Source organism: Podarcis vaucheri (assembly GCF_965113315.1).
Source record: "Podarcis vaucheri genome assembly, chromosome: 10".
NCBI lineage: Eukaryota > Metazoa > Chordata > Lepidosauria > Squamata > Lacertidae > Podarcis > Podarcis vaucheri.
In genome coordinates, this window is record NC_138748.1 from 43,594,838 (window position 1) to 43,617,508 (window position 22,671).

General features: G+C 47.0%; 2 protein-coding genes across 4 annotated transcripts in view; one reads left to right on the forward strand and one right to left on the reverse strand.

Annotated features, from left to right (window-relative positions):
• LOC309542477 (leucine-rich repeat transmembrane protein FLRT3-like) overlaps nt 1–11,232 on the reverse strand; it is a 23,493-nt gene extending 12,261 nt beyond the window's left edge. Inside the window, exon 1 of the mRNA XM_082241299.1 lies at nt 11,219–11,232. The gene's annotated coding sequence lies outside the window, so the exon portion shown is untranslated. The remainder of the gene's footprint in view (nt 1–11,218) is intronic.
• On the forward strand, nt 112–21,855 carry CHADL (chondroadherin like). Of its 3 annotated transcripts, none has more exons than XM_082241289.1 (5): nt 112–242; nt 14,234–14,402; nt 15,770–17,440; nt 18,849–19,015; nt 19,710–21,855. In XM_082241289.1, the coding sequence occupies exons 2-5, from the start codon at nt 14,247–14,249 to the stop codon at nt 19,999–20,001; spliced, it is 2,286 nt and encodes a 761-aa protein (XP_082097415.1). In that variant the 5' UTR covers nt 112–242; nt 14,234–14,246; the 3' UTR covers nt 20,002–21,855. The 3 variants fall into 3 exon arrangements, with proteins under 3 accessions (XP_082097415.1, XP_082097413.1, XP_082097414.1); XM_082241287.1 differs by lacking the exon at nt 112–242 and adding an exon at nt 8,875–9,022; XM_082241288.1 differs by lacking the exon at nt 112–242 and having other exon boundaries at nt 14,106–14,402.
• The last annotated feature ends 816 nt before the right edge of the window (nt 21,856–22,671 follow it).

The following is a 22,671-nucleotide window of genomic DNA, read 5'->3' on the forward strand; positions in this document are numbered from 1 at the left end:
CTACAGGAGAACAGCCAAGGATCACATTATAAATGAGAAAGTTCTGATTTGTTTATTCACAATGGTTCTATTTAACTATTAATTTCTTGGATTTCCTCCACAAATAGTACATCTGGGTTCAGAGAGCGAAAAATTTGGGCTACCAATGACATGTGAGCACTGCAAAAAATAAAGCAAAAAACACCTCACAATAAACACTCATTTGGAAGCACCCTGAGTGGGAGGAGAGATGGAATATAAATGTGAGTAAATAAATAAAACATATGTATGTTTCATAAACACAAGGCTTTTACTATGCTTTTAATACTCTAAATGCTATGTTTAAACCATGGAAGATTTGTTCTAACTTTCACTGTGATTGTGACAACAGTATCCAGAAGGCAGTGTATGCCATTCGCCCCTCCAGATTAATTCACTAAAGAAATCATTAAGCACCCTTATGCTAATTGTCAGGGTTACTTCCAGATCCTAGCTCACAGAGGATCACGCTAGCCAGCGATCGTTAAATAAAAGTCTTTATTGAGTTACAGTCTCCATTCTCGAGCTGCTGCGTGCAACCCTACGTCTTATGCTTAGATCGGCGAAGCTCCGTCTGAGTCTCCGCCCCTTGCGCACCAACTTAATATCCTAGCCCTGCTCCACCTTTTCCGCCTGACAGTTCTCCTCTGGGTCCCTCTGCCCCCCTGGGTCTCTTCCTTCCGGGATTCTTCTGACGCTGACCCCCCTGACTCTCCTGTCTCCTTGCGCCGGGCTTTAGGACCTGGCTCCCTTTCCGGGCTGCCTACTGCGCCACCTTCCTGTGCATTTGAACTTGGCGCGCGCGCCCAACCTTCCACTTTCCGTCTAACCGTCACTTCGCTCCCCGATGAAGGTGTGGCCACTCCTGACTCGTGCCCTCCCTCCTGTTGCGAGCTGCCAGCGCTTGCTCCCTGGCGCTCTTCCTCTTTCCTACTCTCTGGCGGTGACGTTGGTCCCGATCTCCAACTGCTCCCCTCTGAGTCCCCTCTGGCTCTTTCTTCCTGGGGTGTCCCCCTAGTCTCCCCCCTTGCCCTGGCCACTGGTGCTCCTTTTTGTGAATCTTCTGATTCACTGGAAAGGCTCGGAGATCTCGGGTCGTCGTCATCACTCATCCTTTCTTCTGCCTCCTCCCCCTCGCTCTCTGTTTCCTCCCTTGCCCTCGCCTCTGCTCCTGAACCCCTGACATCCATCCCCCCCTCGAAGCCCCCTCTTCCCCCCTCCCCTCCTTCCGGTGCGGGAACTGGGTGCTGCAGTGTCAAAGGGACGAATGTCGGGTACAGTTCGCTTCCCGTGGCGGGCCTCCATCCGAAGTCTTCCGGTTCTTCCTCCCTGCTCTCGTCGACGACGGTCACCTCTGCTTCCATCTCTGTGCCGCCGTGCTCGAGACCCTGGTCGTCCCCGAAAACGTCCATGTCCGTCTCTCCCTCGCTTCCTTCTGGAGGCGTTGCTCGTCCTGGACCCTCCAGCCACTTCCTGCGCCACTGCTCCTCTGGTCGATCATCCCACCAATACGAGGGTTCTGAAGCAGATCCCGAGGGCGACCCCTCCGGGGAACGGGCGTCTCGTGTCGGTTCCTCATCCGAGTCGAACCCCCGGAACGTGCTGGCTGAAAGCGTGGGCGTGAAAAGCCAGTCGTCGAAAAAGTCCGCTGGCATTGGCCTATGGGGGAAGAGGGCATGAAACTCTTCCTTGAGCAGAGGTTCATCTAAAGCGTAGCCCGGCACCCAGCTGTTGGCACTGGCCGGGGTGCCCTCCTTAGCGAGAAGGTATTCTACCCCCTCTTCCCCCCATCTGGAGTCCAAAATCTCCGTGACTTCGTTGAGGCGCACCTCCTGTGCCACTCCCCGTTGCCTGGTTCCCTCTCGGAGCGGACTCGGCGCCGTTCCGGGTTCCTGAAACCTGTGCGGTGCCTTGTAGGGAGTGAGCACCGATCTGTGGAACACCGGATGCATTCTGGAACCCTCCGGAAGCGCCAGCCTGAAGGCCACCGGGTTGACCTGCTCTTCGACTTAGTAGGGCCCCAGTTGCTTATGCCCTAGTTTCTTCTTGGCCAACGACCTGGCCGGCACTGCGTGGGCTGCTAACCAGACCCAGTCTCCCACATGGATCTCTTCGCCAACCCTTCTGTGTTTGTCTGCCTGCACCTTGTATGCGTGTTTGGCCAGCTCCAGGTGCCGCCGCAGCTGATCGTGGACCTCCTGCAACTCCGACGCGAACGCATCTGCTGTCTGCGGCTCCCCCTCCACCAGTCTTTCCAGTCCCGGGAAGGTTCTGGGGTGCCTCCCGTTGTTGGCGAAGAACGGCGTGACCCCCGTGGACACGTGCTTCGTGTTGTTGTAGGCGAACTCGGCGAGCGGCAGGTAATCCACCCACGTCGCAGGCTGTTGATTCGCATAGCATCTCAGGTACTGCTGCATGATGGCATTGACCCGCTCCGCTTGCCCGTTGGTCTGCGGGTGTCTCGCCGACGCCAGGTTGATCTTGACGTTTAGGAAGCCCATCAGCTTCTGCCAGAAATTCGAGATGAACTGCCGCCCGCGGTCGGACAGAATAGACCGTGGCAGACCGTGAACCTTGAACACGTGGTCTATGAACAGTTTGGCGGTTTGTTCCGCCGTGGCCACCTTCGCACACGGGATGAAATGTGCCATCTTGGAGAACAAGTCCACCACCACCAGCACGGCCGTCTTGCCCCTCGAGCTGGGCAGATCCGTGACGAAGTCCAGGGCGACTCTCTCCCATGGCTCGACCGGAGTTTGCAGCGGTTCCAACAGTCCGGCCGGCGGTCTGTGCACTGGTTTGGCCCTCTGGCAGGTGTCGCACCTCGCCACATAGTCCGCGACCTCCCCTCTCATTCCGGGCCACCAGAAATCCCTGGCGACTAATTCCACCGTCTTCTCCTTGCCAAAGTGCCCGGCAGTGGGCGCGTCGTGCAGCTGATGCAGTACCTTGGCGCGAAGTTCGTCTCCCGGCATGTAGATGGCCCCTTTGCGGATGAGCAATCCATCTCTCAGCTGGAACCCGTCGGTCGCTGCCGTGCCCCTTTGCATCTCTGCCATCTTTGCTTGCGCGAAGGAGTCATTCTGCAACGCTCGTCGCACCGCCTCCAGGTCCACTGTCGCCGCAGCGCACGGCCACACTGTTGGTGCGAAGATGTGCATGGCGGCCGCTGGTGTGGCGTCCTCCAGATACTGTGGCTTACGGGAGAGCGCGTCCGCCATGATGTTGGTGTCCCCCGGGACATACTCTATCCGGAAGTCGAAGTTCGCAAAGAACTCAGCCCAACGTATCTGCCTCTGGTTCAGGAACTGTGCCGTGCGCCAGTGCTCCAGATTCTTGTGGTCCGTGCAGACCTGCACCGTGTGCTTGGCTCCAATCAGGAAGTGCCTCCATGCTTTGAACGCTGCATGAATAGCCAGCAACTCCCTGTCCCAGATGGTGTAGTTCTGTTCAGACTTGCTGAGCTTCCTGGAGTAAAACGCTCCGGGCCTCCAAACCCCCTGCGGGTCCTTCTGCAGCAGGACTGCTCCGACGGCCCTGTCCGAGGCGTCTGTTTCAACTCTCATCGGCCTGCTGGGGTCGACATGAAGCAGCTGTTCCTCCGACGCGAAAAGACGCTTGAGTGCCTGAAAAGACTGCTCCGCCTGCGCTGTCCAGATGAACTTCTTTTTCTTGGAACTGAGCGTGTCCGTGATGGCCGCTGTCTGCATAGCGAAGCCTTTGATGAACTTGCGATAGAAGTTCGCGAAACCGACAAACCGTTGGACCTCCTTCCGGTTGCGTGGGCTTTTCCAATCCAACACCGCTCGAACCTTGGCGCTGTCCATGGCGAGCCCCTTGTCAGACAACTTGTAGCCCAGGAAATCCACCTCCGTCACGTCGAATTGGCACTTCTCCAGCTTGGCGTAAAGCCTATGTTGCTGGAGCCTGCTCAGCACTTCCCTGACGTGTCTGTCATGCTCCTGCTGCGATTCCGAAAAGATCAGGATGTCATCCAAGAAACAGACGCACGTCTTGTAGAGGAGCCCCGCCAACACGTGATGCATGAAAGCTTGAAAAACGTGGGAGCCATTTTGCAATCCAAAAGGCATAACTCTATATTCGTAGGTGCCCAGGGGCGTGAACATGGCTGTCTTCCACTCATCTCCTTCCCGCATGCGAATGAGGTTGTACGCCCCTCGCAGGTCCAACTTGGTGAACACGCTGCCCTTGCGTACTTTTGCGAGGAGGTCGTCGATTCGGGGCATGGGGAAGTCCGATGGCTTGGTGACACTGTTCAAAATGCGGTAGTCCACTACGAGTCTTTTTTGGGGCGTGTCTCGCTTCTTCACAAAGAATACAGGACTGCCCCCCGCTGCCTGGGACTCTCGGATGAAACCACGCTTCAAATTATGATCTATGAACTCTTTGAGTTCCTGCAGTTCGTCTTCAGACATGGAATACAGCTTCCCTTTGGGCAGCGCCGCCCCCGGCAGCAGGTCAATTTTGCAGTCATATGGTCTGTGGGGGGGTAGCTTGTCTGCCTCCTTCTCGCAGAAAACCTCCAAAAATTCTGCGTACTTGTGGGGAATCGCTTGCAGCGTGCCTAGCAGCATCTGTGACTCCTCTTGCTCCCCTTCCTGCTGGAGCATGATGCAGTGTTCAGCACAAAAGGAAGAGCCGAAGGTCAGCTGCCTCTGGTACCAAGCCAGCGTCGGGCTGTGCTTGTCCAGCCAACTCATGCCCAATACAATAGGCGTGTCCAAGAGTTGAGTGACGTTGAAGCTGATGATTTCCCTGTGATTTCCAAGCCGCAGCACCATAGGTGGCGTCTGCTTCACCACTTGCCCCCCTAACAGCTCCCTGCCATCCACCGTGACAACCTGCAGGGGCAGCGTGGCAGGCAGCAACTGTATAGCGTGCCGGTCGACAAAGTCCTGCCCTATGAAGTCTGCATTGCTTCCCGAGTCGACGGTGATTGGCACGTCCATGGTGATTCCATTGGGTAGCTGGAGCGATGCGGTGAGCCTCACTACTGGCTTGGGCGGGAGGGGGTCCATGGGCGGTAAACTCTCTGGGGACTGCTTCACTGACACGTCTGGCTGGGCCCCAGTGCCTCTTCCTCCAGCCAGACATCGTCGTTTCCCTGCTGTGGTTCTCCGTGCTGCGTTGCTGCAGTCACCATTGCTGAGGCTGCAGTGTGCTTGTGGAGCCTCCGGGGACACTCTTTCGCCATATGCCCTGGATCCTCGCAGATATAACACTTCCTGTTCCCTCTAGGAGGCTTCGCTTTCACTGCTGCCGGTGCTAGGGCTCTGGCTGCTGACTGAGCCCTTGCACTCCCAACCTCCATCGGTTCCACCCCTCCCCCTGTTGGAGGCGTGGATTGCGCACGCGCTGCTTCTCTGGGAAGGAAGGAGGAGCCCCTGGCTGGTTCGCGCCCGCTGCGCCCTTCGTCCCTGCTCCACGGACGTTCTTCCAGCCGCACCCCCACCGCCAGCGCCCTCTGAACGATCTCCTGCGTGGTCCGGGGTCTCTCCCCCCCTCGCAATCTCATCTTTAACCGAGTTGTGCAAGCCCTCCCAAAAAAGGTCTCTGACAGGAGCCGAATCTCTGTCCCATTCCAGGGCACTGACCAAAGCGAAAAAGCGGGCATGATACTGCCTTACGCTGGCCCTCCCTTGCCTTAGTCCATGCACCTCCTTTCGGGCAAGATCCACGTCAATGCTTGATAAAAAACAGCCATCCATCGCTTTAATAAAGGCGTCCGCATTTTGGAGCGCAGGATCCTTATCTCTCCACAAATTGCGCAGCCATGCTTTTGCGTCTCCATGCAAATGGGACATGATGAACCCCACTTTCTCTTGTTCATCTCTAAAGTCTTTGTGCAGTAGTTGCAGTGCACACATTACGTCTGCTCTAAAGTTGGGGTACTGTTGCAAATTCCCATCGAAGTGCGAGACTAGACCGCCTGTGCGTCTCCCCAACCCAATCCCCTCTGATTTGGGTGTCTGTTGCCCTTGCTTCGTAAGCACGTCCAACCTGACCTGGAGATCCCTGTAGGCGGCAGCTGCTTCCTCCTCTCTCTTCCTGGACGCCAGCGCCTCGGCATTCAGTCGTGAAACTGCTTCTCTGAGTTCCGTTATTTGCTGTTCGGCCGTCATATTGTTTGCCGTTCGTGAGCTCTCTTGTAGGCACCCGCTTTCCCTCCTCTCCGCGAGGCCGTGGATGCCCACAATTTGACTCAGACGGAGCTTACTGTCAGGGTTACTTCCAGATCCTAGCTCACAGAGGATCACGCTAGCCAGCGATCGTTAAATAAAAGTCTTTATTGAGTTACAGTCTCCATTCTCGAGCTGCTGCGTGCAACCCTACGTCTTATGCTTAGATCGGCGAAGCTCCGTCTGAGTCTCCGCCCCTTGCGCACCAACTTAATATCCTAGCCCTGCTCCACCTTTTCCGCCTGACAGTTCTCCTCTGGGTCCCTCTGCCCCCCTGGGTCTCTTCCTTCCGGGATTCTTCTGACGCTGACCCCCCTGACTCTCCTGTCTCCTTGCGCCGGGCTTTAGGACCTGGCTCCCTTTCCGGGCTGCCTACTGCGCCACCTTCCTGTGCATTTGAACTTGGCGCGCGCGCCCAACCTTCCACTTTCCGTCTAACCGTCACTTCGCTCCCCGATGAAGGTGTGGCCACTCCTGACTCGTGCCCTCCCTCCTGTTGCGAGCTGCCAGCGCTTGCTCCCTGGCGCTCTTCCTCTTTCCTACTCTCTGGCGGTGACGTTGGTCCCGATCTCCAACTGCTCCCCTCTGAGTCCCCTCTGGCTCTTTCTTCCTGGGGTGTCCCCCTAGTCTCCCCCCTTGCCCTGGCCACTGGTGCTCCTTTTTGTGAATCTTCTGATTCACTGGAAAGGCTCGGAGATCTCGGGTCGTCGTCATCACTCATCCTTTCTTCTGCCTCCTCCCCCTCGCTCTCTGTTTCCTCCCTTGCCCTCGCCTCTGCTCCTGAACCCCTGACACTAATAAACCTATTTTTTATATTTACCATAACATAGCTGACAAACAGAAAAGAGTCACGAACTGAACTAAACACTAAATCTCTATTGAGAGCCTGTTCTGGCTGAAGAACAAAATAACAATTCTCTAATAAAATACAGTGGTACCTCGGGTTACATACGCTTCAGGTTATATACGCCTCAGGTTACAGACTCCGCTAACCCAGAAATAGTGCTTCAGGTTAAGAACTTTGCTTCAGGATGAGAACAGAAATCGGGCTCCGGCGGTGCAGCAGCAGCAGGAGGCCCCATTAGCTAAAGTGGTGCTTCAGGTTAAGAACAGTTTCAGGTTAAGAACGGACCTCCGGAACGAATTAAATACTTAACCTGAGGTACCACTGTAAATGCATTTGATGATCCAGGCCCATGTTTTAGCCCTGCATGGAAAGAAATAATTATACAGTTCTACTAATTAGTATTTGAAGCTGAGTTAATTATCCTGTTTAGAAAATGTCAGTCAAGTGTAGTTGCAACTAACTTTTGCTGGATTGGGCCCTTGAAATCTGGAGTGTCCACTGGCAAATTCTTAAGGTCAAACAAATAAACTAAAATCTGGTTGGTTTTGTTTTTTAAAAATATAGATTTTATATAGTTTTCAACACTACAACAACAACTTATCATGTTACCTAAAAGTTGAGCAACTAAAATTTGGTTTTTGACACATTGTGGTCCAGGAACATGCTAGAAGTGAGTCCCAGACAGAAATTTAAGATGGCTAATAATAATAAACTGTGATAGGAATTTTGAGGTCTTAGATATATGTTAAATGTTCATAAGTGTACCAACCAAGCACGTACATAGATTAGCACAGGAAGGCCAACCTGGAACCATTTTGATTCCTAAACTGACCAAATGTTTTATTTGCAAGGTCAAAATGGGAAACCTCCCCATTGTCTCTTTCCTCACAAATCCTGTCTTAAGGACACATTTAAGATATGAATAGGGTGTGAGCCTGTGACCTGGCCCAGGAACTAAGTATCACTACAAAAGAATGACGGGCTCCCCAGGCAATCCAATCAAGTAACTGTTGATTTTGAAAAGCTTTGAGAAGCTTTGAGCTTGCTTTGGTGGGGGGTGACTTCAGGCCTAGGTGAGGTCACTTGTCCTCACCTTCCTTCATAACCTGCCAGACAGAAGATAAACAAGAACAGGAGAAAAACAATATTCAAATTTCTGTTTTAGACCGCCTTTTCTGTGATGTAGGTGTGATGTATCTGAGGGGTGGTCTTAGGTTACACCCCTCCTGTGATGTATGTATGATGTTTCTGGGGGTGGTCTTGATCCACAGGGTGGTCTTTATAAGGCCTTGCACGCCATTTTTTGGGGTCCCTCCTCTCTCCTGCGGGTGAGGGGAGCACCCTGTTGCAACAGATCAATAAAGATCAAGCTTACTAGCTGCTTTGCTTCTCAATATTCTCTGCTTGGCCTCTGTTATTCTCTCCTACCAATAGGAAACCTATGTAAGGACTTTCTTTATATGGGCTCTTGGATACCCCATAAGGGAAAAGGGCAATTTTTGTTTACAACAAAACCCTGGAATCCAGCAGGTTTTTCCTTTGTTTTAATTTGCATTTAATGTACTGGAGCAAATCATTCAAATCAATAAGGATATTTGGAAATTAAACTTGCTGTGTGTGCATATATGCGTGCGCACACACACTGAGAAACTGCTTGCAGAGCAAGGACTTCGTCGCCTTCATAAATGAGAGGCTGTGTAATACAGGTTGGCCTATTTGACAGCTTGAAGGGGGGAAGCGGCGCTCTGCAATTCTGCTCCATGAGCTTCCTTGTTTCCGTCTGTGGAAGGGCTGCAGCTTGCCCAAGTCTAAAGGTATTACAAAGAGTCCAGTGTTAATGCAAGGATGAACAGTTCTTGATGTGTGTTTCCATTACCAGCCACTGCAATGGCAGGCAGAAAAAAGAGGACTGATTAACTTGTATGAGAATCCTGGATGGTTTTCACTCCCTCTGAAGGTACGTAGCTTACGGGTAATTCCAGATTCGCTTTTGTCACCTAAGGCTCAAGGCCTTCCATTGGCTTTGAATGGTGGCCCAGCTGTGCTCATATCTAGACAAGGACAGTCTTAACTACTGTAACTTCTGTTGTCTTTTAGCGGTTGTAGGCTGGATGACTGCAGTGCATTATATATTGGGCTTTCAGGCATTTATAGCCTCTATTAGAGGGTTAGGATCTGTAAGACCTGTCTTTTATCTGTATAGGTGTGTTTTTAGGTTTTTATTGGTTGTTCTTATTGTAATTGGCTTTAATGTAAGTCACTTTGGGTCACTTTTGTGATGATAATAAATTCTCCCTTTGTAGGCTGAAATCCTGACATTTTCAAAGGACATTCTGAATACAGGGCTTCCGTTGGCGGAAGCATTCATGAGATGTGTTCCGAAATTAACCATGCCCCTTATTTTTTTGACATTCAAAGCAACAGTATGGCAGCTTTACAGGCATTCCCAACGGGTGTGTGTGTGATAATTTCAACCCTATGGCAAATAAACCAACATTCTCCCTTCAGTCCCACAACCTTCCATAAAGACAGTTTCCCAAACTTTGTGGAAAATTCTAGCTTTCCAGTGCACCATAAGCAGCAAAGGAAATTATACACAGAAAACAAATTACCTCATGTACATGGAGTTACTTGAGTAGTTTGAAATAAATGAAGGAACTGTTATTTCCAAATCTACCTTATGAGCGGTAAAACAAGGCCTTCATCAGGCAGATAAATATTGCCGGGGCAACCCCCTCAAAAGGGGGTGCAATGTGATAATTGATCAGCTGACAAGTCCATTCTCATTCCCACCAGACTGCTGGGGTGAGCAGAGAGGTTTTAAACCCAACAAGAGGGTTACCTTGTTTTTGTTTGTTTTTTTTGTTGCCAAAATTGGTGGGGTCTTAGGGGCCCAGAAAAATTTGCTAGGAGGGACAGATCATGCTCTCAGACTGAGGGTTAGCCTAAAATAGTCTAAAATATGCCCTGAGATTATGTAGAGTAAATGCACTGAAACACTCTCCTAAATAAGTGCCATTGCATATATGACACAATTCCTACATGGAAGACTCTTGCATCTAAGAATTAATGTGACTACAAAACGCCTTGCAACATGTGTGGGACGTGAATTAATTACAACAACAACTTTACACACAGTTCTTACCCAGTGTGCTCAAGGGGGATACCTATACACACGATAAATAAACATATTGAGTTTGCAATCCATATGCTGGTTTCATATTAATTCCTAAACAGAAGTACAATTTTTAAATGTAAAAATTTAAAAGGTACTCTGTGAAGGTACTCAAGAGACATGTGGATGTGCTTTCAAATTATTCTGCATGCTATTTTATTGGTGTACATAGAAAACTCCTCAGCTGACTCCTAAATTTATAGGTAGCAGCAACTGATAAATTAAAGGTACCGTAATTGCAGGCCTTCCTTTTTGCTGCTGCTTTCCCCGCTTCCACCCTCCCTCTGTGTGTGTGTGTGTGTGTGTTTGAGAGAGAGCAAGAGAGCGCGCACACACCACTGTTGAACAAGAGCTCAATCAGCTCTTTTCACTGCAAATGCAGATACCAGGAACGTTTACAAGGTTCTGATAGTTTTCACACCAATATTTCTTTTATTCTTCCCAACTTTATGTAGCCTTATCCAGGTAAAGAACTAGGGAAGTTAGTGGGCACCTTGGGGAAGGGGAAGCATTTTGTCAGTTGTAGTCGGGGATAATTATAAAGCCCTTGTTATAAGAATTTTAAGGTCATATATATAATGTTCATAAATGTACCAAGCAAGCACATACATAAATGTATAAACCACATGTCTGAAACCCCACAGAAAAAAAGTCCTAAAACCATTTTGTCTCTCCCAAGTGACCTCAAATATTTCTCTGCAAGGTCGAAGGAAATGGGAAGTCTCCCCATTGTCTCTTTGTTCACAAGTCCTGCCTTAAGGGCACATTTAAGATATGACTCTGTGACCTGTGACCTGGATTCAGAAACTGAGTAGTTATCGTAACAAAAGAGTGGCCAGGATGCCCAGGTAATCCAGTCAGGTAACCTGGCAGACAGGATAAAAACAACGCACTCAGATTTCTGTTGTAGTCCGTATGGAGAGGTGGTCTTGGGCTCTAGGGTGGGCAGTTCAAAAGTCTATATAAGGGCTTGCACACCTTTGTCCTGGGTCCTCCTCCTCTCTCCTGCATGTGGAGGGAACACCCTGTTGCAACAGCTTTAATAAAGATCAGGCTTACTAACTGCTTTGCTTCTCAATATTCTCTGGTTGGCCGCTGTTATTTTCTCCTACTGATGGAGAACCTACAAAGGACTCTGTAAGGGCTCTTGTGTACCCCATAAGGGAAAGGGAGCAGTTTTGGTTTACAACACTCTTTTGCTGCCAAATAATAGGAAGCTTTCTGGTTAAAGGAATAGGGACACTGCATTCCTAAGTGGGTATTTCTCCACAACATGACTGCAGTGGTGCCCTGCAAGACGAATGCCTCGCAAGACGGAAAACTCGCTAGACGAAAGAGTTTTCCGTTTTGGAGGTGCTTCGCAAAACAAATCTCCTATGGGCTTGCTTCGCAAGATGAAAATGTCTTGCGAGTTCCTGCGGGTTTTTTTCCTTCCCTCCCCCCTTTTCTAAGCCGCTAAGCCGCTTATCAGCTGATCCGATAAGCCACTAAAAGCCGCTAATAGCGCTAATCCGCTAATCCGTCAATGGGCTTGCTTCGCAAGACGAAAAAACCGCTAGACGAAGAGACTCTCAGAACGGATTCTTTTCGTCTTGCGAGGCACCACTGTGTATGAATTAGTTGTACAGTTCAAGATGTAAAATCTGTTCCTAAGTCTAATAAATTTAGAAGCAGATGTTTTAAGTCAGCATTGTGCAATGGGGTGGGTGATGTATTTTTAGTCTTTATTTCAACATTTGATGAATAATTTGGGATGCTTTGTGTCTAGCCAGCTGCACTGCAGAGACAGACAGACAAACCGGTCATAGTAAACATGTGACTCAGGAAATGGAGATATTGAGACCCAATACCACCAAGGACATGAGACTCAAGCTTAGCACACATTCCAGAGAATTGGGGGAACGTTAGCCTGACCTCAGCTGCTTTGATCTCTTTGAAGTAAAAGAAGGGTATAAATATTGCAGCCGGGTTTGTATCAGGCTGCCTGCTGGCACAGAAGGAATAAAGAGAGAGATGGATTAGAAGACAAGGCTTCTTAGACTTGGTCTGGGGTAGGGATGGCATATCTATGTCCCTCCCTACGTTGCTGGACTCCAGTTGCCATCAGCCCAAGCCAGCAAGGTTAGTGGTGAGGGATGATGGGACTTAGATACCAAGGATATCTGAATCATACTGTGCTCCTCTGACAGGAATGGCTGTGGAATCAGCCAGGTTTGGAACCGTCCATAAAAAATGCAACACTTAAAACAGTACCATACACCTTTGTAAACTCCACTTTCATTGTAATTAGTCCCTTAAAGTACAGGAGCTTCTTTCTCTCTTAAAAAAAAAATGCAATTCATAACACTCCCAGGATACAGTTGTGTTCATCACTGGTATTAAACATTCTGTTTATTTTATGTGTGAAGAGTGTATTGTAACTGACAGTTTACTGAGAGGAAGTAAGGAGAAATATTTTATATTTCCACTAAGCAAGACTATCCCTTAGGAAATCTATTTTTTTGTATTATTACTTGTAATGGGTGAGGTGTGGAATGAATTAATGAATGAAGTAGTGTATGTATGTAAAGACTCTTGTATTCTACAGAGAAAGGGGTCTTCAGGGAGGAGTGAAATCTTAACCTTGGCAATAGAGGAAAAATGACAGGCACAGAAAATAACCAAGACATGCAGATTTGAGAGAACAGGCAAAGAAAAATGAAAATTCACAAAGAAGGTCGCGCAAAGAGAAGGTGAATGAAGGGAAAGCAAAGAAATGAACCTCTTGGCATCAAGTGATGGTTTCATTTTGTTGCATTATGTAAAATAACCTCAACATCAGTTGAGGTGGGGTGGGCAGAAGAGAGGGCTATATACAGTATAAATCAATTTTATTGCCCTGTAAATGAAAAATTACTGATTTTTGCTTTGGGCTTTTGTGCCCAGTTTATGTATGTTTCTAAATCTTCAGGGATTTCTTCCTCCATTTTAATTTTGTCTAAACTATGTTGATTTGTGATTCCAATTGCACACACCCCTCCTCCTCCATTTCCTTCTCTCTCTTGGTCTCTCTCCAAAGCCCCTGCTGTTCTCTTTACTTTGGCTGAGAGGCCTCCCTAAGGTAGGTCAGATTCACTTCTAACAACGGGAGCCTTAACATTTGTCTTTTAAAAAAAGCCATTAAAAAAATACACAAAGTGAAGAGCAGTGAAAAAAAAGCAGGAAGCAGCAGTATTAAAGAGCTAAATTTATTAAAGTTGTATTCTCAACATCAGATTGCTTTAATTTGTCTTAATTCGCAAGAACTGTGATTTGCTTCCAGTCCAGGAGTAACATTGCAAATGAGGAAGAATGAAGGTTTCTGGTATGGAAATTGCCTGTCTTGGATATATTAAGGTTTGGATTGGCGGGGAGGGGGAGGCAGTGTATCTTAAGATCACTTGCTCAGTTTATACTCCTTTTTATTACATCACAGTGACAATATTAAGGTCATCCGTGTAGAACATTTTTTAAAAAATACAGTGGTACCTCTGGTTAAGAACTTAATTTGTTCTGGAGGTCAATTCTTAACCTGAAACTGTTCTTAACCTGAGGTACCACTTTAGCTAATGGGGCTTCCTGCTGCCGCTGTGCCACCGCCGCACGATTTCTGTTCTCATCCTGAAGCAAAGTTCTTAACCTGAGGTACTACTTCCGGGTTAGCGGAGTCTGTAACCTGAAGCATCTGTAACCTGAAGCGTCTGTAACCCGAGGTACCACTGTAAGTGGTTTTGTGCATTCAGCATGCACACCCAGTGCACAAGTCCATTTGTTTACCTGTTACTAAATAAGTATGGTGGGAACACATGCTGAGAATTTGCCTTGTGTTTTCTAACACATTTTAGGATGCTACGTTATTCAAACCATTTACCCATCCAGCCTCCCACCGCTCCTCTGCCTCCAGCCAGTCCACGACAGCAGCAGAAAGTTTAATATTGCCTTACGACTTGGCTTTCTTGCATATTCCCTACTCAGCCGCTTCCCCAAGATGTGGACCTCTGTGCGCCTTCTTCTGTTGTCAACCCTACTCACTGGAAAGACGGTTGCTGAACGCTGCCCACAAATCTGCCTCTGTGACAGCATCAAGCATCAAGTCATGTGCTTGAACAAGAACCTCACCAAGGTGCCCATTAACATCCCTCAGGTCAGTTTGTGGGAAGCAGTGAGGGACGTGCAACACAAGGTTTGCGCAAGTGCACTTCTATGAAGCACCCATAGGGCCCTTTCCTCCAACATCCTACTTGCAAAGTTCAAACTGGAAAGAGTTTTGGGGGGAAATTGCCTTGTAAAGTGGTGGATGCTCCTTTATTATTCAGCCAAGGCTGGAATGCTACCTATCAGAGATGTTTAATGGGTTTCCTGCATTAGCAGTGGGTTGGAGTTGATGAGCCTTGAGATTCCCTTCCAACTCTATGAGTCTATGAAACAGCTCCAGTTTCTTTAAAAGTTCTAGTGAAGCCATCTAAGGTCTCTCTGACCCAGAGACTTTTTTTTAAAGAACAGCTGCTGCCTCTAACAAATTTCTAATATTAATAATATGTCAGTTCATCCATTTACATCATATCTAAGGATTTTATCAGACATTCCTTAATCAACCATATACCTTGAGCCTTGCACTACTGGAAAGAACAATCTCAGCAATTACAAACAGGTCAAAATAATACACATACATTTGATACCTACACTGTTAAGACAGTGAGATGATTAATTACGATAGCATTAGCACCTAAGATTGGCCCTATCTACATCCAAAACCTGTATACCTCACCCATGTACAAGCTGGGAGAGGCTTCCTGCCTGAAACCCCAGAGAGCATCTGCCAGTCAGTGTAAGCAATACTGAGCTAGATGGACCGTTGGCCTGACTCAGCATAAGGCAGCTTCTTATGCTCCTAAATCATAACAAGCCAAAGAAGTCATCATATTGTTATGACAGACCAAGCACTTTCAGAAATCCAAGAACCCAAGTCTCTGTTCCAAGGTATTTTATAATAGTCAAAATCATATCACAGACTATACAACTGAGAAAGTACCCCCTTTATTAAAGTGTATTCTATAACCACCTTCTCAAACATGTTGCTTGATGCGGCCTGAAAAATATTACCTGCTCCTTTTTGTACAAACTGCTTTATTTGAAGCTACTAATACCCTGTGGCTACCCAGACCTGAGACTTCCAAAACTCTGGTCTCAAGTAGACAAATTCCCATTTGGTATCAGGTCCATGCAACTATACATTTATGTTTTTCCCATCTTAAAAGGTCTCTCAATCTTTTCTGGGATTGAAATTGAAGTCTGTTGTTGTGGATTCAAAAGGTGAGACCTATGGGGGAAAGTCATTTTCTATATCTACTCCAAGTATGGAATAGTTAATAATATGCTAATTCTCTATTATAACAAAGACACAAGGGAGTGGGGAATTGACTTTTCATCCAGAGGCAACATTGTTCCAAAAGAGTGTGAGCAAGACAATTAGTTGAGGATAAAGCTAATGTTTATCTGTGTAATCAACAGGTCACTCAAAGACTTGACCTCCGGGGTAATGAAATCAAAGTAATCTCTGCAGGAACTTTCTTGCCTATTCCATACCTCACCCACATGAAACTTCAGAGATGCAAGGTGGAAAGCATAGAGGAAGGGGCTTTCAGGGGATTAGGACGGCTTGTCTACCTCAATTTAGCTTCCAACAATATAGCATTCATCTATCAAGAGTCTCTAGATGGCCTCTCCTCCCTCCAGCAGCTTATCCTAGAAAATAATAGCATTGAGGAAATAAAGCCAGGGGCTTTTAGTCAACTGGGCTTCCTCACCTTTCTTAACCTGGCCAGAAACTCCTTGGTTTACCTACCAGATATGGTCTTCCAGGGACTTCAGTTGATCAAGTGGATTAATTTGTCCCACAACTCACTCAATGTGCTTGCCAACGAGGCCTTTGGTGGATTATCGACCCTTAGGAGGCTAAGCCTAGATCACAATGAACTTCAGTTCCTTCCTCACGAGGCGCTCTCTAGATTGTCTGGCACAGCCCAGCTAGACCTCGGACATAATCCCATCACTTATATTGGTGAGGAGGCCATTGAGATGGCATCCCTGAAGCAGCTCTTCTTGGACAACATGGCCCTTCAGGAAGTCTCACACAGAGCTTTTGTCAAGAGCCCCCTGCTGCACACTCTTGACCTGCATAACAACCAGCTGTCCGTGTTGCAGCCACAGACGGAGATGGCCCACCTCAAAAAAATTGACCTAACAGGGAACCCTGTCCTTTGCACTTGTGAAATGCGCCCCTTCAAGGAATGGGCTGCGAAAGCAAGAATACACGCCGATGTGGTATGTGCTGGTCCTGCTGCCGTCAGGGGAGAGCACCTGGAATCCCTGAGGGCAACAGATATGAAGTGCCGAAGTCACGCATTGGATGAGGAGCTGCTGCCTAGCCTGGCCACGGTCACCAGGGAACCAGAGAAGGATGCTGTAAGATGTCCACAAGGATGTACTTGTTCACCAGATTCCCAGCATGCAAACTGTGTCAGGAGAAACCTCCAGAGTATTCCCAAAGGCTTTCCAAGCAACACCCAACTTCTGGACTTGCGCCATAATGAGTTCCACTCGGTACCTCAAGACTCCTTCCCTGGCTTGGGAAACCTGACCTCACTCCATCTGCAGAACTGCAAGATTGCAAGGCTGGAGCCTGGTGCTTTCCAGGACTTGAAAAACCTCGTCTACCTTTACCTGTCTAACAACAGCATAGATTCTGTAGATGCTGATGTTTTCAAAGGGCCTGCCCAGCTTGCATATCTCTACCTGGACCACAATGGATTCAACCAAATATCCAAAAGCTCCTTCACCCTCTTGCCAAACCTCTTTGCCCTCCACTTGCAACACAACTCCATCAGTCAGCTGACCGATAATGATCTGGCTGGGCTGGAGAAGCTACGCTGGTTATATTTAACAGGGAACCGCATCACTCACATGTCTCCCAAGGCTCTGGGACATGCTAAGCTGCTGGAGAAGCTGCATCTAGACGAGAATCATTTGCAGGAAGTGCCCACCAAGTCTCTCAGAGGGCTGCCCACGCTTAGTGAACTGAAGTTGTCCAAGAATCCCATAAAGTCCATTGGGGATGGCGCCTTCCTGCCAGTGGCAAGATCTCTGCTGCACCTGTATTTGGATGATATGGGGCTAGAACAGGTAAGCAGGGGGAGGAAGGCTGGAAATTAAGACCTGCCTTTTCTTGCCATCATAGTCCCAGTAACACCCCTTTGCAAATGTTTCTTTGCTTAATTTTATTAAATACCAAGTTCTCAGGTGTCATAAGAAGAATTTGGGAAATTGTACAAATGTGTTAGGAGGCCCTATCCAAGCTGTAGGCCCTATCTTGCCACCTTCCCCAAATACAGTACAAGCTTCACCTGAAGGGGATAAACTTAATCAAGTCAGACTTGCATCGGTTCATCTAGCTCAGTAACCAGTTGACAGCAGCTCTCAAGGGTTTCAGACAGGGGTTTTCCCCAGCCCCACCTGGCAATGCCAGGCATTAAGTGCAGGGCTTTCTGCATGCAAGGAAGGTAGAATCATAGAATCGTAGAGTTGGAAGAGACCACAAGGGCCATCGAGTCCAACCCCCTGCCAAGCAGGAAACACCATCAGAGCACTCCTGACATATGGTTGTCAAGCCTCTGCTTAAAGACCTCCAAAGAAGGAGACTCCACCACACTCCTTGGCAGCAAATTCCACTGTCGAACAGCTCTTACTGTCAGGTGCCTGCCTCTGAGCTAATGACCTCCCCCCCCCCGGACCACAAAATCTGCTCTTAGGCCTTTAACAGAGATATGCAGTACAATTTCTAGCAGGTGTGGCTTTTCCACACATTGCAGTGGCCACAGGAGAGGCTATCCCTACTCAAACTCTCTCTGCTGCACAGCTGTTCCATTTCATCTCATGGCTCCTGCAGGCCAAGGGAATGGCCATTTCCCAGTTATCAGGACACAGGCTTCTTACGCAAAAAGGTCCCAGGTTCATTCCTTGACATCTCCTGCTATGACTGGGAAAGATGCCTGCCTGAATAAAACCCCAGAGCGCAGCTAAATGAACCAGGGGTCTGACTCACTGTGTCAGTTTTTTAAACAGCTTGCATCCAAACTACCTGCACAATGTATAAATATGACCTCGAGGGTTATTGCTGTTTTTCTTTTGCTTAAAAGCTGCCATCAATTGGATACTTTTCAAAGGGGCTGGGAGAAGGTACAAAGCCCGAAACCACAGCAGATGAGCAAATTTAAAAGCTAGAACTATTATTTCCTTTATTCCAGCACCCTTATAGCTATAGGTTGAAGATGCTCAGATCTGGTAGAGCAATTCCATTTCCCCATCCAAGTTTTTTTCCTTAAAGTAATATGGAACGACCATAATTTGATCAGTCTGGGGTGGGATGTGGAAGCTAAAGTGCCTGGATAAGTAGAAGAGCACCTTCCAAAGGGTTCTGGTGGGACACGCCAAGTGGGTCAATGTCACCAGAAGTTTCAGATAACTGGCTAACGTAGAATTTACTGCTGATGTCATTAAGCGTCTGACAGCCAAACTTGTTCTGTGTTTGCAGATTTCCTCTGGTGCCTTCACTGGCTTGGGCCCACAGATACGAAGCCTGTATCTTGAGAAAAACAAAGTGCGCAGTCTGCCGAACTTACACAGCTTTACAGCTCTGGAGGTCATCAGCCTGAGTGATGTTCCTTTCTCTTGCGACTGCCAACTTCTCCCGCTACGCAAGTGAGCTGCTAGTTCCCACTACTGCACACGGGCTTGTAGAACAGCAGTTTGGGTAGAACGTTTGTCTCTCTCTCTTATTTGGCAGGGCTTCAAACGCATCCTATTAACATGCTCAGACTAGCACTCTTGCCAGCCATCTCAGCAAAGTGATTATGGGCACTGTTCTAGTTTCTGTTGCCTAGTCACAAAATTGTACAGTAATTCAACATGTTCCTCTTTATTGCCAATAAACCAAGTAAGGGATGGGGAAGGCCCAAAAGCAGCAAATACGAAGCAACTCTTTCATTATACCAACTCACTTCAAATGCTATTGCATCTGCTTTCAAGCCAATATGCTTTAAGCTGACTCAAATGCTGCAGTGTATCTAGACTAAAGCTAGGTAAGAGATAGGCAACCCAACACAATTTGAAAAGGTGGTTCATCCGTTTACACATCAAGCTGATAAGCTGAGCTCCATAGTTGCCTAGGCTGACTTAGAATTTTTTTTAAAATTTTAAATTAATTCATTAAATTAATGAAATCATCAAGTCTCCATACCTTCCTTTCTCCTCCTCCTCTGTGTTTCACAATAACTGAAGATCCTCTTGTATCAAGAAGCAAGCTTTCAGAAATGTAGGAAAGTGTGTGACTGTGAAGATACAAAGGCTTAGTACTTAGGCTGCTTATATTGCCTCGCTTCTTCCTCCTTTTCAGGTGGCTTGACAAGCTGAATCTTAGAGTAGGAGCCACCTGTGGCTCCCCAGCAGAGGTACGTGGCCAGAAGGTGAAGCTCGTCACTATCTTCCAAAGCTGCCCAGGCTGGAATACCAAGAAGACAAAAAGAACCAGTTCAACTAAAGCCAAAGCCAAGGCTGGAAGGAGCTCCAGTAAGAAGAGGCAGCAGCAAGCTGGGAATATACGAGTCAAGAAAAGCAGGAAAAGCAGCAGCAGGAAAAGCAAGTTGCTGAAAATGCGCTTCTCCATTAATAGGGGGAGAAAGGCTTGAGGGGGGGGGGACATTTTTCTGGCCTGTAAATCCCTCCATACTACAAAAGGTGCATTTTCAAAGGAATACTTGATAATTATACTAAAAGTCAATCTTAGATGTTAAAGAGGCAGGCAAGTGGAGCGGTATGCTATAGCTGTCTGCCTGCACAATCATGCACTGAGCATGGTTGAAATCTCCAAGATGCTTGTACCGTATAGGCAAATGTGCACACTTAAATATTCTATAGTTTATTCTGCTAGTTTGGAAGTAGTGGCAGGTACCGAGTGCTCCTCTTGTCACCATGATTTAGCCAGACATGTCCTGCACACTTTCCAGTCTGTTTGTATTTAACAAGGGCTTAAAAAGTATTAAGAGCTTGCCATACATACATACGTAATGTAAAGCTTTCTCAAGGTTGCTGATTTTTTTGCCCACAGCTGAACTGTGTGCTGTTTCTGCATCTTTGCTAAATTGTAAAAGAACCCACAGTCTCAGCCAGGAGCATTTTGTTGAAGTAGAAACAGCATTTTCTGTTAGAGGAGATAGTTAGAAAGTTGAGTTTGTGAAGTATATTAGTTATTAAAGTCAATGCTCTTGTGATGCTTTTTCTAAGCATTGAAATATTTGGGCTAAGCTACAATTTGGCTAAGTCTTTGTCTTCTGCTACTCATTGTATTCAGTTTGCCAAATTTACGCACTGATGTTCTACATGCCAATAGCTTTTGGCACTATTTACAGAATTTTGCAATTCAGAATTGAGGAATTTGTTGTGAATTCTAGCATAGCTTACCACAGAAGAGCAATAATTGGGTAGTGCTAGGAGCTCACCATCTGTAAGCAACCAATGCTCTTCCCAAGGTTAAACTGCCTCTTATCTCTGGTGTGTTCTGGAGTTATCTCTGGAGGCGACAAACATTCTACAAGAGACAAAATATGGGGGATTTGACGCAATAGCAAAAGAATGTGCATTGAAAGAACCATGGGATAAGACTGTTCCAAAGAACCAAGATGTCTCCAAACAAAAATGAAATCAAACGTTTCACAGCAGGAAACAAAAGCAGCCGTGGGGGCAAGTTGTAGCACAGCAGATTTACAGACTTATCCTAACCATGCTTTTTTCAAAAGCAAGTTCCTTTGCTTGCAAAATGACTTCTTTCTAAGCGTCCATGCTAAAGTTAGCAGCTGAAAGCCGCATATCAGGAAGCACCTTTTCACTGTAAGAAGCATCAGACAATGGAACAAGTTGCCCAGGGAAGTAGTGAGATTTCCTCCTAGGAGCTTTTCAAAACACCAGGATGATGGAAACACACACTTAAGTAATGGGCATGATTTAAATCCCAGGAAGCTGCCATTGCAGGGAGCTGGCCAGTATTTATTCCAACCATTATTTCAACAAGGTAACAGCTTAGCAGGATTAAAAGCGTCATTATTAATATTTTATCAAATGGCAACCCTCTTCTGGAGATATACCACGGCCCATCTGCTCTCGTGGTGAGAATTTTAAGACTGGTTCATAGTGGCAATGTGGCTGCTCCTGTGAATGTAAATCGGGTAGTTGTTGCTTCACTTCTCAGAATAGATTCTCACAGGCTTAGGCCACTTTTAACCTCACCAGGGACCAGTGCTGGACTGTGGCTGTCATCTGTATGGTCAGGGATGCTGGCAGCTACAGCAACAAAACAAGGAAGGAATTCATATTCTTAGACGGAAGTGCATTGCCAGTGCAATGTAAGAGACAAATCTTAAATGTCACTCTAGTAAAGAATAACAGGAGGTACCACAGCTTAATGACATTGAAATCGAAACGAAAACTCCCCCACAGCTTCAGGGCTGTTTCCTACATGTAACTAAATGCACAAATAATTATCTGTATGTGAAATACAATTAGAAGCAAGCTCTTTTTATATGGCTATATAAGTATCATAAACAATAAAGCTAAAATATAAACACTTCAGTTACAGCTCTAGCATGTGTAGATTTACTTTTATTCTTGTTTACATTTATAAAAATGAGATTTACTTTCATTCCTGATGTTAAAAAGCACAGACTTACTTTCTGCAAGGAGAAAGTTGATAGAAGATGGGTAGAGTCTGTACAAAAACATACGGTTAGATCAGGACTCTTCCCGTACAGTCTACACATTTATTGTTGAGGAAGGAAATGAAAAACCACCTCACCAGAAGCTTTGGAATGAGGAGGCCGACAGGGATGGTCCACACTTCTGGACTATTTCAAGTCCCCACCCAACATTTCTGGTCAAGGTGGGAGAAACACGCTAACTTTGGGGCCCATCAAAATGTCCAGTCAGAAGAGTGACAAGGATGCTTGATAAAGATGGTTTACATTAGGGCAATGCAAAAGTTAGATCAGAATCCACAGACAGATCTCTGGCTGATTTGCAGAAGACTGACATGGAATTCTGACTCCCAATTGTTTAACAACGGCAACAACAAAATGAATTTTTCTACCTAAATTAAGCTTCTGTAAACAGCTCAGCCCAGTTCTGGTCACATTCCTAGTCTCAAAATGTGCTCAAAGGGACCTTATTCTTTAATTCTTCCTATCTGTCATTTGCACCTGGCTATGGTTGTTAGGTCTTTTGAGTTCTAGCTAACAGAAAGAAAAAGGCTCAGCACAACCAACAAGCCGTAAGTCTACCCACCCTGCTTTAGAAACGCAACCTGCCAT

Coding starts and splice junctions, on each gene's coding strand:
- CHADL (XM_082241289.1), top strand. CDS start 14,247: ATGTGGACCTCTGTGCGCCTTCTTCTGTTGTCAACCCTACTCACTGGA. Junction 14,403..15,769: donor TGCCCATTAACATCCCTCAG/GTCAGTTTGTGG, acceptor TGTAATCAACAG/GTCACTCAAAGACTTGACCT. Junction 19,016..19,709: donor CAACTTCTCCCGCTACGCAA/GTGAGCTGCTAG, acceptor CCTCCTTTTCAG/GTGGCTTGACAAGCTGAATC.